The sequence below is a fragment of the Phyllopteryx taeniolatus genome, chromosome 8 (genome assembly GCF_024500385.1).
Source record: "Phyllopteryx taeniolatus isolate TA_2022b chromosome 8, UOR_Ptae_1.2, whole genome shotgun sequence".
NCBI lineage: Eukaryota > Metazoa > Chordata > Actinopteri > Syngnathiformes > Syngnathidae > Phyllopteryx > Phyllopteryx taeniolatus.
Genome location: NC_084509.1, coordinates 617,975 through 638,306, shown reverse-complemented (window position 1 = coordinate 638,306; position 20,332 = coordinate 617,975). Strand labels below are relative to the sequence as shown.

The 20,332-nt window shown below is 42.0% G+C and overlaps 1 protein-coding gene across 3 annotated transcripts in view; it reads left to right on the top strand.

Moving 5' to 3' along the window:
• Positions 1-20,332, top strand: part of inppl1a (inositol polyphosphate phosphatase-like 1a) — a 35,833-nt gene that overhangs the window by 15,311 nt on the left and 190 nt on the right. For 2 of the 3 annotated variants that reach the window (XM_061782850.1, XM_061782849.1), the window contains exons 6-28: positions 2,559-2,705; positions 2,924-3,014; positions 3,827-3,916; positions 4,511-4,609; positions 5,561-5,711; positions 5,869-5,975; positions 8,592-8,694; positions 8,895-9,091; positions 9,447-9,569; positions 10,191-10,282; positions 10,425-10,563; positions 10,646-10,745; positions 11,988-12,076; positions 12,199-12,280; positions 12,399-12,488; positions 12,763-12,876; positions 13,254-13,430; positions 13,539-13,694; positions 13,857-13,941; positions 14,406-14,492; positions 15,141-15,879; positions 17,193-17,326; positions 17,514-19,138. In XM_061782850.1, coding sequence (XP_061638834.1) covers positions 2,559-2,705; positions 2,924-3,014; positions 3,827-3,916; positions 4,511-4,609; positions 5,561-5,711; positions 5,869-5,975; positions 8,592-8,694; positions 8,895-9,091; positions 9,447-9,569; positions 10,191-10,282; positions 10,425-10,563; positions 10,646-10,745; positions 11,988-12,076; positions 12,199-12,280; positions 12,399-12,488; positions 12,763-12,876; positions 13,254-13,430; positions 13,539-13,694; positions 13,857-13,941; positions 14,406-14,492; positions 15,141-15,879; positions 17,193-17,326; positions 17,514-17,610 — 3,289 coding nt within the window. In that variant the 3' untranslated portion in view covers positions 17,611-19,138. Of the gene's footprint in view, positions 1-2,558; positions 2,706-2,923; positions 3,015-3,826; positions 3,917-4,510; positions 4,610-5,560; positions 5,712-5,868; positions 5,976-8,591; positions 8,695-8,894; positions 9,092-9,446; positions 9,570-10,190; positions 10,283-10,424; positions 10,564-10,645; positions 10,746-11,987; positions 12,077-12,198; positions 12,281-12,398; positions 12,489-12,762; positions 12,877-13,253; positions 13,431-13,538; positions 13,695-13,856; positions 13,942-14,405; positions 14,493-15,140; positions 15,880-17,192; positions 17,327-17,513; positions 19,139-20,332 lie in introns of those variants that run through there. The other variant, XM_061782851.1, reaches the window with a different exon arrangement.

Here is a 20,332-nt window from a genome sequence, read left to right as displayed (position 1 = left end):
CAAAGGTTTTGAACAAACATAACCTCTGAAAGGATTCAGTTGTTAAGATTTGTTAAATTAAAACATATAAAATTGTTTGAGTCGTGCGGAACGGTGGACGACTGGTTGGAGCGTCTGCCTCACAGTTCTGACGACCGGGGTTCAAATCCCGGCCCCGCCTGTGTGGAGTTTGCATGTTCTACCCGTGCCTGCGTGGGTTTTCTCCAGGTACTCCAGTTTCCTCCCACATCCCAAAAACATGCATGGTAGGTTAATTGAAGACTCTAAATTGTTCGTAGGTGTGAATGTGAGTGCGGATGGTTGTTTGTTTGTATGTGCCCTGTGATTGGCTGGCAACCAGTTCAGGGTGTACCCCGCCTCCTGTCCGATGATAGCTGGGTTAGGCTCCAGCACTCCCGCGACCCTTGTGAGGTTAAGCGGCTCAGAAAATTGATTGATGGCTGGATGGATGTTTGAGTCGTCACTGTTGTGTCAAGATGCCAAACAGAAAAGGGGAAATTCTACTTTTTTATTTTCTTAGGCACTTTAGTTGAACACGTATAACTTTCTCATTTAATTTACTTGCTCTTATTGTGAAATCCAGCCCTACTTTTATTTAATAAATGAGAGCGATTACCAGGGCAGACTTTGTAAGATGTGTACGTTTCTTTATTATTTTCTAATATCATTATATCATTGGCATTAAAAAAAGAAACGTCAACAATACTATTGTTTATCATGAAGGTTTTGGGGGAAATATATTGTTCTAAAAAAAATTATATTGTGGCAGGCCTAAACACATGTATATAATATTGAGAGAGAGAAAGAGCAATGGATAACAAAACTATTGTACAAACAGTATAAAAAAGTGTAATAACTGCAATGAAAATCTTCAGTATAGTGGACCATAAAACAAGATCCATGATATGGTGGAGGATTACTGTACCTGTATTCCATAATGATAAATTACAGGGACTCATTGTTCCAGGGCTGGGACTCATTGTTTCCATGACATGTGCATCCCAGGACTCTCATTGTCTCAAGTGTAAAATGATCAATGCACCACACACTAAATATTTCAGTTTCAAGGTATAGTCGTAGGAAACAATAAAGGGTGAGAAATGTTGCTGTATGCTTTGAATAGGAAAAGGTAGCACCATCTGGTGGACTAATGTAAAAATTTGAAATTGAAAGCCAAACCTGCGATTGGCTGGCGACCAGTTCAGGGTGTACCCTGCCTCTCGCCCAGTGTCAGCTGAAATAGGCGCCAGCACACCCGCAACCCAAGTGAGGATAAGCGGTTAAGAGAATGGATGTATGGATGAAAGCCAAACGACAAAATTTAAATCTGTCAACATAAAGGATTGCAGTAGTTCATCTTAAGATAAATGTGGAATCAAAAATGGCATTTTGAATGAGACCTTTTTTGTTTTGTTGCTAGGAGCAAATGTGTTGCATTTCGTAGCTTTTTCCATTTTAGGCTCATTTAAGCAACAGAGATGGCAAATCTGTTTTTTTGTTTTCAACCATGACTGTCCTCTGGCAAATTCAACCACAGCCCAAATGTCTTGAAAATAAAATAACTAAATGGCACAAACGTTTAATTGGCTTGTGTGTGCATGGCATGTTAGCAGTGTTCTCTGGGCAAAGTGTGGTAATTGATCATGCAATGTCTCAAAGACTAAATAAAGTGGTAACATTCCTTTCTGTGGCAGCGTTGTATAAAGAGTGTCTTAAAAAGAAGCATTCTTATGTGGGTAGTTAAGCTGTGGGTCTGCTCTCTGGTAGCGTGGAAATGTATATAAAGATCTGCCAGCACTACTGCAGCACTCATACATGCATCCCAATGGTGTTGAAAACAGTGGGGGAAATTATTTGGTTAAGTCTTCATAACCTGTAATGGTATAAAACATTACAGTACGAGAACAACAATGATCATAGAGAAGTATACAATAAACTTCAGATTGGTATATGTTGCAGTATGTAAATTAAAATCAAGAACAATCAGGATAACATGCATATACTGTATCTATACCACATGGCCAGAAGTCTTGGGATACATTTCTTCATTACTAATTTGATTTAATGTATCAGGGGCAGGCTAGTCCCCTTATGTCATTATCTTCCCAAGACATTTATCAAGATGCTTTTAACTTTGTGAGAACATTTTGGAGAAGCCTATTTTCTGACTGTCACTGTGAGCATGACACAAAGCAAGGTCCTTAAAGCCATGTTTGGATGAGTGTGGTCGGAAAAATCCCCCCCGAAATCTAATATAAAAAAACAGTGGAAGATGTTTTAGCAGAAAAGAAAAATCAACTGAAGTATTAACTTCACCATTTTCATTTCCTGTTCCTGTAACCAGCCAGCCAGCAGTGTTTTTCGCATATGCATATGTGCTCATACATGCTCATGTGGTGTCCGGTTGGTTTTCTTTAGGGGCCTGGTCTTGGACCTGTTTCATATGGAACGTGCCTTCAAAAAACATTGTTACTCCCAGTATATAAATAAACTTGACTTTACTATGCATATTGTCAGTGTTTTTCAATTATGTTTGAGATCATATTTGTGTGTTTCAGTGCCCCAACAGCGAATGGCCTGAGCACTATCTCCCACGAGTATCTTAAGGGCAGCTATGCGTTAGACCTGGAGGCTGTTAAACAGGGAGCCTGCTCGCTGCCTCACCTCAACAAGACACTTGTGTCCTCTTGCAAGCGTCTCAACGGGTGAGAGGGAGATTCGGTCACACACTCATACTTTGATCATATAGTACATTGTCACTAAATTATCACATGGGGTAATTTGTTGTGGATGAATACATTTATTTTTGACTAGGGGAAATGCTTTTATACTTTTCTCATTGCTGAAGCAAAATGTACTGTATACACTTCAGCACAACTGACCTGTGAACCCACCCTTTTTTTTTCCCCCCTCCTATGAAAAGGGAAGTGGATAAGGTCCTGTCTGGTCTCGAGATCCTGTCAAAAGTCTTCGATCAGCAGAGTGCCTTCATGGTCTCGAAGATGATCCAACAAGTATGTCCTCCCTCCATCTCTCAGTGTAGCTCCATTTATCGATTAATGATCACAGATTTCCTTGGCGCATGGAAGGTCGAGTGAAAATTGAAACAGTTTAATATGAAAGTGTCACTGGCTTCAGAATTTATGAGACGATCCATCCATCCATTTTCTACCGCTTATCTGAGGTCGGGTCGTGGGGGCAGTAGCTTTAGCAGGGACGCCCAGACTTCTCTCTCCCCAGCCACTTCATCCATCTCTTCCGGGGGGATCCCGAGGCGTTCCCAGGCCAGCCGAAGGATGTAGTCTCTCCAGCGTGTCCTGGGTCGTCCCCGGGGTCTCCTCCCGGTGGGACGTGCCCGGAACACCTCACCAGGGAGGCGTCCGGGAGGCATCCGAATCAGATGCCCCAGCCACCTCATCTGGCTCCTCTCGATGTGGAGGAGCAGCGGCTCTACTCTGAGATCCTCCCGGATGACCGAGCTTCTCACCCTATCTCTAAGGGATCCATTTATGAGACCTTTTCTACAAACATGTTAATTGAGATAATTTTCCTACCACGGAAACCAGAATGTGCACAATTCACGCAGTGAAGCGAGTGTCATGCGGTCCTTTTTCCCCTAGGGACAATAGGATATACTTAGTCACACAAAAGCCACACTGTTATTAAAATAAATGATGTATCCGAAAGAAACAATTACACATTGTGTCTTTCAAAATATGCTACATACTGTCTGTTTATACTTTTAAAGATTATGTGCTGCATTAAAATCTCTTGCTTGTTACTAGGTTGGTACATTTGCCTTCAAACATGTTTGTTTCTCATGCAGTCAGTGCATCAGGGTGGAGACCAGGAGTTGGAGAACCTTGTGACCAAGCTGGCCATCCTCAAAGACCTGCTGTCATCTATAGAGAAGAAGGTAAGCAGAGCATGCATTTAGTGTATGTAGTGTTGGCCTAGCTCAAGTCCAATGTGCATCTTTTACATAATCAGCAGTTCACATTTGTAGCCGTGGTGTAGTTCATGCTCACCGTCTCAGAACCATTGTTAATTGTATTATTAGTGCCTCTGCCAAAAGGGCTCATGAGAGCAGAAACTGCTTGTCAACCGCTTACATATGTTTAATAACGAGCAATGACATGGTCGTAAGTATGATGACATTTAGATCAGAATCATTTGTTGAATTAGGTGGAGGGGTTTTGGTCAATTTTCTCATGGAGTTTACATTTTTGCCTTTACTGCGGCCTAATAGTATATGTTGGCCTTTATATGGACAAGCCTCCGACAGGGAAGGAAACCAACAGAGTGCAATCAACCAAGCTACATGTCCCAAACCAAGTGATGCTCCACCTTCTTGGCTACTGTTAGGTCACATCCAGGAAATGGCTAACTGTTTCCTTGTTGACTCCAACATTGTACCTCAGAACAATGCAAAACATGTGTGTGTGCTCCCGCTTTCATCTTTTTCTTCCACATACTTACTGTATGCATTTGTCTATAATGCTCCCCTCAGGCTCTGAAAGCTCTTCAGGACATGAGTTTGTCTACTTTGTGCTCCCCTCCTCCTCTCTCCATGCGTCACAGCAAAGCCATCCCTGTGCAGCCCTTCGAGGTACTAATCCGTTGCACTTCCTCTTTTTGAATCCTCAGGAGAATGCACTGTGATTGTTTTAGCATGGAAGTCCTCTTGATGTCCTCGAGAGTGGACTTAACATTTCTGCTGCAAATCCCAATTTTATGAGATTTTGCTGTCAAGGGAGGTTGCACACTTTACTTGAACTCTGATCAGACTGTAGTCATGAATTGCTCATCACACAGTAGGAAGTGTTTCCCAGACGAGTCATGTGAGACCAAAGGGATGTATGTAATACTCTTCCTGTTGCATCGTCTGTGGTTTTGAACCACCAAATGGTGTTTAGCACTTTTGTTCTCACATACTCCAAAAGGTAGGCACAATTTTGAGTTCCTATGTATATATACGATTGGGACTCTTTTTTTTTTTTTTTACATTAAACTAGAAAGGAACAGAAAACAATTACAGGAGGTCTTTTGAAAAAGGTGACAATAGAAACGGCGATGTCTTATTTGACATTAACTCTCTGCCAATTTTGCATTCTCTTTGGTGAACTGTTTTCTGCAGCTTCCTGTTTGCACAGGAATAGAGATATTTTTGTCACAGAGGGTTCAACATGTGGCATCTGATTCACCTTCTGGCACAGCAGCAGATTCAGCCAAAATGTTTGCACGTTTGGGATTATTTTAATTTAAGAAAATAGTGCAAAACCTATTACTTAAAATTAAACATTCTGAGTAACTTCTAAAGTATGCAATGAACATGATTTGGTGAGCTCCAACAACAATGGAGATGTCAGAGACATTTTATGTGATCATCATTCTTATTGTGGTTTGTTTGTTGATGTTCAGTCCACATTATTCCTTGGGAATTGAGAGAATTTTATCACTTTGGATCCCCCTAGCTGCAAAATGAGCTACAGTTCTTCCTTAACTTGTGAACAAGTCTGTTTCGAGAACTAAATCGCTTACTCTTTGCATCCCATCACAGGTCAAACTGGATGTCTACCTGGCAGAGCTGACCAAGATAGGAAAGAGTCAGAAGTACACTCTGTCTGTGGATGTGGAGGGAGGTAGATTGGTAGTGATGAAGAAGGTGAAGGACAGCCAGGAAGACTGGACAACTTTCACACATGACAAAAGTAAGCGACACACACCCAAGTGACTATGAAGGCAAACGGATAACTGTAATTTACCTTTTGCCCATGTTCTGTTTGTTTCTGTTTCTATTTCTCTTTGCCTTTTCACCGCCGGTGTCCGTTTCCTCCCCTCCCATCACTCTGTCTGTTGACCTCTCAGTCCGTCAGCTGATCAAGTCTCAGCGGGTGCAGAATAAGCTGGGCATTGTTTTTGAGAAGGAAAAGGACAAGAGCCAAAGGAAAGACTTCATATTCGCTAGTGCCAAGGTCTCCACATGCACACTTATACGAATACATTGCCAAGACAAAACACCTGCATATTTGTATGTTCATATTTATAATCTAGACCACAGGTGTCAAACTAGTGACCCGGGGGCCAGATTCGGCCCGCCACGTCATTTTATTTGGCCCGCGAGAGTGTGCATGGACTTTGTGTTTCTTGCTAAAATCCCAAAATTGGCTTCACTTTTAAAAATGTTGAGATATTGCAAGCATTTTTTTGTTACCAACCCCAATTCCAATGAAGTTGGGATGTTGTGTTAAACCTAAATAAAAACAGAATACAATGATTTGCAAATCATGTTCAACCTATATTTAATTGAATGGACTACAAAAACAAGATATTTAATGTTAAAACTGATAAACTTTTATTGTTTTTAGCAAATAATCATTAACTTGGAATTTTATGGCTGTAACACGCACCAAAAAAGCTGGGACAGGTGGCAAAAAACACTGTGAAGGTTGAGGAATGCTCATCATGCTGTTTGGAACATCCCACAGGTGAACAGGCTAATTGGGAACCGGTGGGTGCCATGATTGGGTATAAAAGGCGCTTCCCTCAATTGCTCATTCACAAGCAAAGATGAGGTGAAGTTCACCTCTTTGTGAACAAGTGTGTGAGAAAATAGTTGAACAGTTTCTGGACAATGTTCCTCAACGTACAATTGCAAGGAATTTAGGGATTTCATCAACTTGGGTCCATAATATCATCAAAAGTTTCTGAGAATCAGGAGAAATCACTATTTAAGCGGCAAGGCCGAAAACCAACATTGAATGCGCGTGACCTTCGAACCCTCACTGCATCAAAAATCGACATCAATGTGTAAAGGATCTCACCACATGGGTTCAGGAACACTTCAGAAAACCAATGTCAGTAAATACAGTTCGGCGCTACATCCGTAAGTGCAACTTGAAACTCTACTATGCAAAGCAAAAGCTATTTACCAACAGCACCCAGAAACGCCGCCGGCTTCTCTGGGCCCCAGCTCATCTAAGATGGAGTGATGCAAAGTGGAAAAGTGTTCTGTGGTCCGACGAGACCACATTTCAAATTGTTTTTGGAAATTGTGGATGTCGTGTCCTCCGGGCCAAAGAGGAAAAGAACCATCCGGACTGTTATGGACGCAAAGTTAAAAAGCCAGCATCTGGGATGGTACGGGGCTGTGTTAGTGCCAATGGCATGGGTAACTTACACATCTGTGAAGGCACCATTAATGCTGAAAGGTACATACAGGTTTTGGAGAAATGTATGCTCCCATCCAAGCAACGTCTTTTTCATGGACGCCCCTGCTTATTTCAGCAAGACAATGCCAAACCACATTCTGCACGTGTTACAACAGCGTGGCTTTGTCGTAAAAGAGTGTGGGTACTAGACTGGCCTGCCTGCAGTCCAGACCTGTCTCCCATTGAAAATGTGTGGCGCATTATGAAGCGTAAAATAGGACAACGGAGACCCCGAACTGTTGAACAGCTGAAGCTGTACATCAAGCAAGAATGGGAAGGAATTCCACCTACAAAGCTTCAACAATTCGTGTCCTCAGTTCCCAAACGTTTACTGAATGTTGTTAAAAGAAAAGGTGATGTAACACAGTGGTAAACATGACCCTGTCCCAGCTTTTTTGGAACGTGTTGCAGCCATAAAATTCTAAGTTAATGATTATTTGCTAAAAACAATAAACTTTATCAGTTTGAACATTAGATATCTTGTCTTTGTAGTGTATTCAGTTAAATATAGATTGAACATGATTTGCAAATCATTGTATTCTGTTTTTATTTATGTTTAACACAACGTCCCAACTTCATTGGAATTGGGGTTGTAAAATAAAATGTATTCATACTGTAGTTGAACAAACAGTTTTTACTGGCTTCTGATTTCAAAAGTAATTAACCATTAATTTGTGTATATGTAATAATATGAGGCAATCATATGGTTTTGCAGCCAGAACGGCCCTCCGAGTGGAACCACAACTGCGATGTGGCCCGTGACAAAAATGAGTTTGACACCCCTGATCTAGACCACAGATGTCAAACTGGTGGCCCGGGGGCCAGATCCGGCCCGCCACATAATTTTATGTGGCCTGCGAAAGCAAATCAAAATTGCTCATTGTGTTCTGGTGTAATACCATTGAGATCAAGCATTTTTTTGTTACCAATCCCCCTTTGAAAAGAAATGTAATAGTTGAAAAACACGTTTTTATAGGCTTCTGATTTCAAAACTGGTTATTCGTCAATGTGTTCCATATACTGTATGTAATTACAGTATATGAGGTAATCTTTCATTTATATGGGTTGTGTTGGAAAATTGATGTCAGAACAAGATTTGCCAAAACACGTTTCACAGTCGCAGCGGCCCTCCGAGGGAAGTCATAACTACGATGTGGCCCGTGACAAAAACGAGTTTGACACCCCTGATCTAGACAGTAACACTTATGAGACCGACACACAGATTGTTTTTTCACGGTGCAGTAAAGAATGTTTTTCTTTAAAGTTGATACATCCACTGTGCCAATTATATTTGATGCTGCAGACATGATAATTTGCTTCAAATGTTACATTGTTGAGGTCAGATTTTAAGTGTGCGTGCATCCGTGCATGTGTGTTTAGAAGCGGGAGGCCTTTTGCCAGCTGCTACAGCTGATGAAAAACAAACATTCAAACCAGGATGAGCCTGACATGATATCTGTCTTCATCGGCACCTGGAACATGGGTGAGACATTTTTTGAGTGATTCTATTGCCTCCTCTTCAATGGCCACACTTCCTGACAAATCCTGTGTAATAATAGAATTGCTATTTACACAGTTATTAAAATAACTAATACTGTATTCTTCACCTATTGCATCCAGATAAGATACTTTTAATAATCTGAGCATGAAGTATTTCATTGCTAAGCTACTATTTGTTATTAGGCTCTGTTCCTGCTCCGAAATCCGTGGCCTCATGGGTGTTATGCCGAGGACTCGGAAAGACTCTGGACGAGATGACCGTCACTATCCCACATGACCTGTATGCATTTGGGACGCAGGAAAACTCCGTGTGCGATCGGGAGTGGGTGGAGTCGTTACGAGTCATGTTGAAAGAACAAACAGAACTGGATTATAAACCGGTGAGGAAAGCTTCTTGTCATCATCCATCTGTTTTCTACTGGACTGTTAGCCAGTCAGTCACAGGGCACAAACAACCATTCACCCTCACATTAACACATACAGTATGGATGATTCCTTAGTTAGTCGAACAAGCGTGCTTTTGGAATGTGAGAGGAAGCACCTGTAGAAAACTCTCATAAAAACAGGGAGAACATGCAAAGTCCACACAGAAAGCAGAAACGCCCAAGCCGAGATTTGAATCTGGAACCTTTTGCCTGAGTGGCGCTAACCACATGTACTGCGTTGTTGTTATATTTTTTTACATGCACGCACACACACTGTTTCCAAATTACCTTTTGTTTTACGTGTTTGCAGATAGCGGTGCAGACACTATGGAACATAAAGGTCGCTGTGCTGGTGAAACCAGAACATGAGAACCGCATCAGCCATGTTGGAATGTCCAGTGTCAAGACTGGCATCGCCAACACACTTGGTAACCTCAATACATTTTCTATCCTGCTGTTCCTGTTCAGTGTAACAGGGAGCTGGAGCCTGTACTAGCTGACTATGCGCAAAGGGAGGACTTAAAACCGTGGACTGGCCGGCAGTCAATTACAGGGCACATATAGAGCCAGACAACTATTTACACTCACACCGTCACCAAGCTGGAACTGAAGTAAATCACCACATTCTCAGTGACACACTTCAGTATTCATTGTTGTTTTTCCTTTGCAAATTTAAGTGGGTGATGTCGAAAAGGACCACGTGGACAATGAATGGCACTATTGACAGGCATTTTCGGACGTCATTGGAAGTTCTTGAATTCAGTTTATTTGAAGATTGATGATTTAGTGTATTGAAAGGAGGTGCAGAGCTGCTCCTTACAAAACTATGCAAAATCTTTCATCTTTTACTGAGTTAAAATGTTGTTATTGTCTAAATTTACTGACTTAAAAAAAGGTTGAGACTATTTGAAGGTTGGGGTTTTTTTGTACGTTTTGGTCTCTTTTAAATATGCTAATAAAAAAATTCAGTTAAAATTCTGTTTTCTCTGGTTGGTTAAACTGATCAGTGTCAAATCTTTTGTGTTAATATTTGGTTTCTGGTTTCCCAGGTAACAAAGGTGCTGTGGGGGTTTCTTTCATGTTTAACGGAACATCTTTCGGTTTTGTAAACTGTCACTTGACCTCGGGGAATGAAAAGATTGCAAGGTACCATCCCACACTTATTATCCCAATTCTAACAACTAAGATGTACACAGTTATACACACATTATAGAATTATGTGGCCTATATTTTTCAATTATGTAGACTACTTCAAATGCATTTCCTAATGTTCTAATGACCCTTGCAGGAGAAACCAAAACTATCTCGACATTTTGCGTCTACTTTCACTTGGAGACAAACAGCTGAGTTCCTTTGACATTTCACTGCGCTTCACACATCTTTTCTGGCTGGGAGACCTCAATTACAGACTGGACATGGACATTCAGGTGAAGCAGGACACAGAAAAGCACACTTGTGCTGAGTGCCTTTAACCTTGTTTATTAATTGTTAGTGTTCCCGTGTTCGCAGGAGATCCTTAACTACATTAACAGGAAGGAGTTTGATCCACTGCTGAAGGTGGACCAGCTAAACCTGGAGAGGGAGAAGAACAAAGTATTTTTACGCTTCGGTTGGTGTGACTCAGTTTCCAATTTTCCACCGCACGCCATTTTTGCCCCATCAAATCTACTTGGGAATGTTTCCAAAAGCTGTTACATGCATACTAAAATTGATGTTTATCCATCCATCCATCGCTTATCCTCATTAGGGTGAGCTGGAGCCTATTCCAGCTGACTTGGGATGAGAGGCAGGGGTACACCCTTAACTGGTCGACAACAGGAAACATGTAGACAAACTAGCATTCACTCTCACATTCACACCTAGGGGCATGTTTTTGTGATGTGGGAGGAAGCCCGAGTATCAGGACCCACCCCAACCTCATGCAGATGTGGTAACCACTCGCCTACCGTGAGGTTCATTTGGTATTTAATGAAAACCCATTAGTGTTGCAGGATTTTAGAACATGAATAATCTTTTTTGTCTAAATTTTCTTTCAGTTTCTTATTAAAAAAAAAAATAAATAAATAAAAAAAATAAAGATTTTTAACAATGTAGTTATTACTGGAGTCGTACTTAATAAAAAGCCTCGGCTGGGCACATGTTCTTTCAAGACTTTCTTACCTTTAGATTATCCTACAACCAGTGTCTCCTACAAACAATAAGGCACCACATCAAATCAACAAAAGTGTTAAATGTCCCATAGTTTGGCTATTTAGACCTCCATGGTGTGACTCTCTAACATAGACTTAATATAAAAGTGTCAATGTCATTTCAAGAAACACTGTGGTTTTGTCAGACGAGTGTCCGGAAAAGCCCCCTCTGACAGCTACCTGTGTTTAGCCAGTTTTGGTATCTGCTTTGTGCATATTTGGCTAAGACCGCCCCCTTTCTTCTGATTGGTTGCCTCCGCGTAGAAGACCCACTTTGAGAGCACACTGACCCGGGAGCTGAAAGAGAAGGCGGAGAGTCCACTCTGTCCTCTCGGGCCTCTTGAGTGGTCAGTCCTCTCGGCAGAAAAACGTCTGGAACTTAGGAATGCGTGAATGACTTTAATTTAATTAAGACAATAGTACATGCCAAATGCTCAAAGAAATTGGTTTGGCAAAATTTGGCCCCTTGAAGTTATTATTTAACCTACAGTATATAAAAATATTTTATTGAACTAAATTGAAAATGAGTATAAGAGTTGCTCTCTTATTTCCCCCTCTTATTTTGCTGAACAAATGCTAATAAGTTATTTTGGTCACTTAATACCTGGTGTTACCGTATTCTAAAAATCTTAAAACGGTATATTCTCTCATCTTTCTTGCAGCAGAGGAAGAGATCTCATTCCCACCCACCTACCGATACGAGCGTGGATCGAGGGACACGTATGTTTGGCAAAAGCAGAAAGCCACTGGGGTGTGTTTAGAAACTCACACATGAAACTTTACACATTTCTGGCAACTGTTATTCTTTTGTGGCTTTTATTGTAAGGGGGCCTGATAATGTTGCGGTGTGTTCTCCTTTGCTGTCTTGCCCAGATGAGGACTAATGTTCCATCCTGGTGTGATAGGATCTTGTGGAAATCTTACCCAGAAACACACATTGTTTGCAACTCCTATGGTAAAACAATTCACAGTATCTCATGGTAGTTTTTCAGAATTTACAATGCTTTTCTTCTTTTTTTCTTTTTTAATCCACCTGGCAATGCTTTTTTTTTTTAATGATCCACTCTTTTTAGGGTGCACTGATGATATTGTGACTAGTGACCACTCCCCAGTGTTTGGCACATTTGAGGTGGGCGTGACCTCACAGTTTGTCTCCAAGAAAGGTACAACTGGATGAAATGAATATTAATATCACCTAGTAAATTGTCCCTGGTCAGTATATGTAGTCCCGATCTTATCTGCCAGAATGAATGGAGTTTATTTTTGGTGTGGTTATGCCAGGAGAGCCATTTTTGTGTACTGTAAGGGGTTTTGAAAATGAAAATGTGCAGTATGATTTAAAGCTTTTATACAGGTACAGTAAAACAAAAAAGGACAAAGTGTTTTCCGTATCTGTTCACAACTAACCCACTACTTCATTCTTGTTGTTTGGCCCAGGGTTGCCTAAATCTTCTGAGCAGGCCTACATTGAATTTGAGAGCATCGAGGCCATAGTGAAGACTGCTAGCAGAACAAAGTTCTTCATCGAATTCTACTCCACATGTTTGGAAGGTGAGACCAAGCAGTCTTTTGCTCACGTCTATTCACACAAACGGTCATCTCCCACAAACTGTGTGAACTCCACCTGTCACGAGCGTCATAGAGTTGCTGTAGAACCGAGTAGTTGTAATTGAACTCCATCTCTTTGTTCTTTTTCATGTCTCTAAACCTCCCTCCCTAATTCCAGGCAGTCAGTATACCTTTACAGCTAGCATCCATTTTGTCCCATTTTGCTCCCACCTCCGCCTGTCCTCCCTCGTCACACTTTTGGATAAAATTCCATAGAAATATCACCCAACTTTTCTCCCCTCTCTCGTTCCCTCTCCCTTGCCTTTGTCGCCTCTCCCAACCCCTTCTGCCGTGCGTTTCTCTCGCTGTCTCTCGTGTAGAGTTCAAGAAGAGTTACGAGAACGACAGTCAGAGTAGCGATAATGTCAACTTCCTCCGCGTGGGCTGGTCCAACAAGCAGCTGACGACGCTCAAACCTCTTCTGTCGGAGATCGAATACCTTCAGGACCAACACCTGCTACTCACTGTGAAATCCCTGGATGGATATGAATCTTATGGTATGAACAAAGTGTCTTTGTTTGGGCTGGGTCCATGAAGAAATAGTCACTTGTTTCTTTTGCTTGTGTGTTATAGTATTCGGCCTTGTGTGTTTGTGTCACCACCAGGAGAGTGTGTGTTGGCGCTGAAGTCGATGATTGGCAGCACAGCGCAGCAGTTCCACACCTACCTGTCTCACCGTGGCGAGGAAACGGGAAACATCAGGGGGTCAATGAGGGTCAGAGTCCCTTCTGAAAGGATGGGAACCAGGGAAAGACTCTATGGTATCTGTACTTTTATGTACAACTTGTGTGAATCGACAATTTTAGTTAAAAGTTCAAACACACTTTCTCATTCAAGTGCATCCAAACTATTGATTGATGCTGTAAAATCTGAAAATATACAGAAATTCCCAAGTTGAAATTCTTTGTCACATTTGATTTCAGAGTGGATCAGTGTGGACAAAGATGAAGCAGGCGTACCTAAAGGGAAATCTACCCTGTCATCCAGAGTGGGGCACGAATATGTGAAGTTAGTACACACTTCGCATTGGGATAAATATGGTCTAGTGACGTCACACATCCTGCAGAATACATAGTCAAAATGTGTGTTTATTGTATATTATTATTATTGCATTTATATTAATAATGTCATGGGTGTGTAGTAAAGGGAAAGCTTGACTGCGTCATTTGTTTTGTGACAAATGTCACAATGTGATGGTCTTAAATGGTGTTAAACAGTGTCATAGTGTTGTATTGTTATTTTTCCCAGTGATGCCCTATATTGGACAAGGTAAGAGGCTATCTTTGTCTTGGGGACAAGGTTGGATTCAGGAAACTAATGTTGTGGACGTTATTTGAAAAGGCTCATCATTTTGTCTACTGTATTTTTTATTTTTTTTTATCTTGTCTGAGCTTTTTACATGGTGATATTTATCTTAAGGGTTCCCACATTTGTTCACAATTTGTCTCACATTACTCCGTACTGTTCTGCAGGCCACCAATGGTTCGTAAACAAGTTGGAGAGCTGGGGAAGGTCAGTGAAGAGGTCGAGAAGAGCAGCAAGGAGGAAACTGCTGCAAGGTGCGTGCACGTTGAGCCCAAGTCCACTGAAACCTCTGAAAATGATGCAGGGTGACGTCTTTTCATCATAAATGAATTGAATCTGTTTCAGTGTAAAATTTCACCATCAAAATCTTTTTTTTTTTTTTGTTTTTTTTAATAGCTTTTTAGCTGTAATTTAAGCAGAAAATTATTTAACCACTGCTATTAATAATAAGACATAAACACGATAAATTGTTTGAATTTTTCTCATTTTTGTTAACTTATTGTTGTTGACTGAGCCGTACAGTTCCAGCCAGGAAAGAGCATGCATGTACCGAATTAGTGGCCCTGTGGGTAATTCGCATCAAGGCCAGAAAATAACTACTGCGTATCTAGGGCAGTTGTCTTATTATTGATTTAGCCATATAATCTGTGACAGCCCGGACGGACATATATGTGTAGTACTCGTCATGTTCTGTGTTCATCATATTTTTTGTGTTTGTCATCACTGATACCCTTTTCTTCTGGTGGCATCACATAAAGCAAAAATACAAAAAGAAAAATATGTTTTTGTGACATTTTGGGCGAATTTTAAGGTCCCACTGTCCCTAATTAACATGTTTGCTTTTAAATACAAAAAAAGAGACTGAATAAACAACCAGCTGTTCTCTTCTTATGCGTATTCAGGCCAAAGCAGGATTCTTCTGATGGTGAGCAGTCTGTCGGCAAGAACAGCTACAATAACCCCGCCTACTACATTTTGGAAGGTGTTCCCAATCAGTCGGCCGCTGCTTTGTCATCTGAGCTTCTCCCATCCCCCACCTCCACCACCCCCCAGGCAACGAAAGCCCCCCCTCCCATCGCTGTAGCTCGGACCAAACCCCCATGTGCCCCCGCAGGCCCTTCTCACCCGCGCAGGCCCGTGACAGGTCACACGGTGCGCGTCATCAGTGAGGAGGGGTCCTCGGAGGACGATGGAGGAGCTTGTGTAGGCGTAGCACAAGGGGGAGCCGCTGTGGGGAGCACACTGAATCGGCCCCCTCCGGATTTCCCACCCCCTCCTCTCCCCAAGGGAGCCATGGAGATGGCCGTGGACGCGCCTTTCCTGAAGCCCCGCTCACTTCACCCGGATCTTGCTGAGGTCAAGATCTCTGCGGCAGGTCCCGGTGCCCCGCTGGCCCTCGGGGAAAGCTTCAGGCGAGGAGGCGGCGCTGTCGGCGGCAGGGCGTTGGACGACCAGTCTTGTTCTGTGCTTCAGATGGCAAAGACGCTGAGTGAGACGGAGTTTCCGGGGCAGCCCCCACGCGCTCCCTCTGCACCGCCTCCCCTCAGGGGGCAGGCCATGGGTTTAGGTCTGGACGCCTGCCGCACCCTCCCACCCAGAAATGCCATCACAGAAAGTATCGCTGAGGATCTTCCCGAAGAGGTAAGAAGCTCAGGCTGGATTCAAACTCCACGAGTCAAGTGACACAATTCCAATTTGTTGCTCGCAAGTTGCACCTTCTCCTATCGGTCATGGCAGCGTACAGACAAATCAAGTACACATGAAATTGGATATCCTCAGATTGGAACAAGCCCATATGTGGATAAAAATTCAGTTTGTATTGGATATCTGCCAATGCGACTGCAGCGTAAAACGACAGATCGGATTATCCCCATCAATCAAGCTTGACGTAATAAAAATATGCTGATTTGTGATTATTATGTGTTATTATCTACGCGGGGCAGTCAAAAACTTATGAGCCCCATTTCTTTTAACCTGCTAATAATTGAAATTTGAAAAAGTTTAGTTTAAGCCTGTCCTCTTCCTGTCAGCCATTTTGGAAATGAGGTCAATGTTGAATCTCGTTAAAAGCAGAGAGCTGTGATTTCATTTCCTGATTTGGACATTTTGCAACCTTGAAATAAGCCTTCAAGCAAGTATTTAAAGTCAGAAAAAAATTCAGAAAAATAGTTTAAAGGTGCCGTTTTTTTGGCTATGTAGACCTCCATAGAGTGACTCTCTAACATGGACTTCGTACCAAAGTGTCAATTTCATTTAAAAAAACAACTTGGTTTTGTCATACACGTGTCCAGAAAAGGCCCCGCTGACAGCTACTTCTGTTTGACCCAGTTTTGTATCTGCTTTGTCCATATTTGACTAAGACCGCCCCTTTTGCGCTGACTGGTTGCCTCTGTGTAGAAAACCCACTTGTGAGAGCACACGCTAGTTATGTTGACAGCGCTGGTTCGGGAGTGGAAAGGAAAGGCAGAGATCTTCACTGGTGACGTAGATAAACTCAAGAAATTTGAATGACATGATTTCAGGCCTCTCGGCAGAAAAACGTCTGGACCTCAGGAATGCGTGTTGATTTTAATTCATATTTTACATGTGTACTGAGGTACCACAGAGATATTACATTCCAAATACTACAAAACAATGTTTTGGCAAAATGCGTCCCCTTTAAGTTAAATTGGGCTCATTACCTTTTGACTGCCCCTCATATTATTGTTTAGAGTGTTGTCACTGCCAGGTGTTTGCATTCATTTAGTTGCATTTTAGACATCTGCAAATGTTTTTTTTTGTTTTTTTGTTTTGTTTTGTTCCACCCACGTGTTGAGTGAATGCAGTCATATTGGATGTGTGTCTCTTGAAATATACAAAATCTAACACGGTACAGGCCCCGAATGGGAATTGGGCACGCATCTTGTCAAGATGTGTGTTGACATTTAATTCCATTCAACATTTTCCTCTTTTAGGCACTTTGGGGTAGCAGCAGCTCGTCTTTGTCCGTGGGGGACTCTTCAGTGGGGGAGTGGCTGCAGAGACTGGGACTTGAAAGATATGAGCAGGGCCTCCTGCACAACGGCTGGGACGACCTGGAATTTCTCAGGTACATGCTTCTATATGTTCGGATACATGTGTGCTTGTTTAGTGCACTGTGGATGGAAAGTGATTTAGCGGTGTGCGATGTAACTTCATATACTGATTAAAATTGTATATAATAAAGTAATTGTTAAACATTTTATACGGGAAAAGGAACAAAATTCTTCTCCTCGTGTTCTTCATTTGTTTGGCAGTGACATCACTGAAGAGGACCTGGAGGAGGCAGGAGTACTTGACACCGCCCACAAGTGTATCCTGCTGGAGAGCCTCCGGCAGCAACAGAAACTGTAGCAAATGGGCCTGAGGACTTTCCAAAGCACTCAAGACAGTATGCAGCCTTCCCACAAGGCCAAGTGTCAGCAGAACATTTCAAATCCAATGTGCCTTCTGAGAGAGTGTACACTTATTTTTTATTTTTATTTTTTTTTACTCTTGACTTGCTGACAGCATCCCTTTTTCAAAACATACTTTCAAATGCTTGTTGTAGACGCGGCCTTATTCAAAGGTCAGCGGCTGCCGCAGCAATACGGCAGGAGATCTCGTTGTCATGAGAAACAAATAACGCGATTACTGGAGAGGAATCGTGACATCCGTTGTAACTTCGGACTTGAGCAACCTCAGCAGGAGAGCGAAAATCAAGGCCTTTTGGGCCGGTGTCTTGACATTCAAGCCTTGTATGCCCTCCTCCACTCCTGATGACAAAGTGGGCCAGCTCTCAGGTATTTCCCCGCCCAGTGGTTGCAACCTGAAAGTTGATGTGGGAGGAAGTCAGCCCAGTTAAATGTCAAGCCACAAAGAGACAAACAGAAAGTGGGCAACCGCTTTCGAATGCTGCATAAAGGAAGATGAGAAGATGACGTGGACTGAACTCACACCTTTTCACTTTGGACTTCAGTTTCAGTGTTTGAATATATTTATAGCAGCTTCTTCTCGCGAGGGTAAAGGGAAAAATGTCGCAAACCAGTACTGAATGAGCCAGAAGTGCGCGCAACATCAAGCAGTTAGTTTTTGATACACGCTTCATGTTGGTATTCCAATTTGTTGGGACGTTTCGGTGCTCAGTCGCCTTGCGCCCAAATGCTTGGAAAGGGACAGCACCAAGCAAGTTGGTTGACGTTTGTCCACACTCGATTTGACTGTGACCGCACAAGCCAGGTTTCGTGGGCTTAATTAATGTCACATCTGTGTACTGAATTGCTCAAGAAATCCATTTTAAGAGGTCACACGCTAACAGTCAGCGGAAAGCCAATTTCTGTGGTTATGTGGCTGTGGTGATTTGACCACGAGGTGGCGCTGCTACACCGTCAGCCTTGCACAGCTCTTGACTAGAAACCTGATGACAAGTCAGTTTTGATCAGTCCTCACTCAGTGTTCTGAAAGATTATATAGGAAAAAAAATACAGTTATGTTACCTGGCCAAGTGAATTATATGAGTTCTTAATCTAGTTCCTGCTCTAAAAGCCATTGTAGTGTTACAGGCGGGCTCCGCTACTTAAATCATCACACACCAATCTGAATTAACCTCTTGCTGCAACTTGTGGCCTAGCAGACTACTCCAAATGTTAAATGTTTGTTGTGTGAGTGTAGCAGTTTCATATGCTGTATGTCCGGATCAGATTAATCCCATATTGTCCTTATATGCACCCTTATTTTCCCCCAAAAATTGACACATTTAACTTAACCTGCCTTGTGTGTGCGTGTGTGTGTGTGTGTGTTTGCATCATGTCTTGTTCTTTGCTTAGTCTCATGGTTGTGTTAACTTAATGCCAATTTGTGTAGCCACGTAATTTTGTTTTTCAATTAAAAATGTAACATGTTTCCTTACTGTAAAGTTTCTTCTCTTCTATCATCAGAAAAGCAAAAAAAAATAAAAAAAATAATAATAATGACGCCTTGGATGTGATAAAGACATGCCTCAGGGAAAGAAAGGGAGCGGTAATGTACACAGAATAACGGACATTTCAGACTCACACACACACAAATGAGCACGTCATTGAACACATCGTGTAGTGCTTCCATAATGTGATTTATTAGAATAATCATTAGTGCTATAAGGTCTCATTCACTGGAAGTTCTATGAGACAGATGCCTTGCAATGAAATCAATCTGGAAAGCAATGTCGAGGGGGGGGGGGAATAACAAACTTCTATTTTCCTAGTATTTTATATTACTAATTACAGGATTTACACTCACAAAATGTTCTGAGGAATTTCAAAGACAGAGTTCTTTAGTAACACATTTAAAAAAATTAATAAATACATTTTTCAGTAGATATCATAGCTGAAGGGGATTGCAACCAAGTACAAAGAGATGACGCAGTCTCTGGAAAGGAAGAGCTCTTTTTTTTTTATCTTAATGGAGACAGCATATACAACAGACACAGTTGAACCCTCATCTGTCACAACATTAATTTGCCATCCTTACTTGTTTCACACCTTTCAGGAAAAAAAAAAAAAAAAAAAAAAGGACCCATCACCTTGAAGTGAGCAAAGAACACGTGAAACTTCCTTCAAAGTGAGCTGGAGAAGCATCCAAAAAGTCCCAAATAAGTCAAATCAAATCTCTCCCGGTCTGCGATAAGTACTGGAAAAACTAACTTGGCCAGTAACCTGCTGTCGATGCAAAGTGGCCTCAAGATGTTTCTCCTTTCTGCTTGCGAACAAAATGGCTACTGTTTGGTGAGGCAAGGCGCGAGGGGCCCCGAAGCACCCGGGGGGTCAACAGAGGGAGGTCACAGCCTGGATTTGTTACAGTAAGGAGGGAGGAAGGGTTGGATTTTTTTTTTTTTTTTTTTTTTAATTGGATTTAGGGGCTCCTCTTCCTTGTGCTGGAGCTCTGTTCTGCTCTGTGAGGAAGCCGCTAGATGTTTGGACTTCTGCTTAGGGCTTGAACCTGACCACCATGCTCATGAGGTGTGATGCTTGTGTGGAAAAGACTTGATTGTTCTTTGTACAGGATGAAATGCATATTTTGAGGTGACAGACGAGGTTTGAGTCAGATTAGCGGTCGTTCA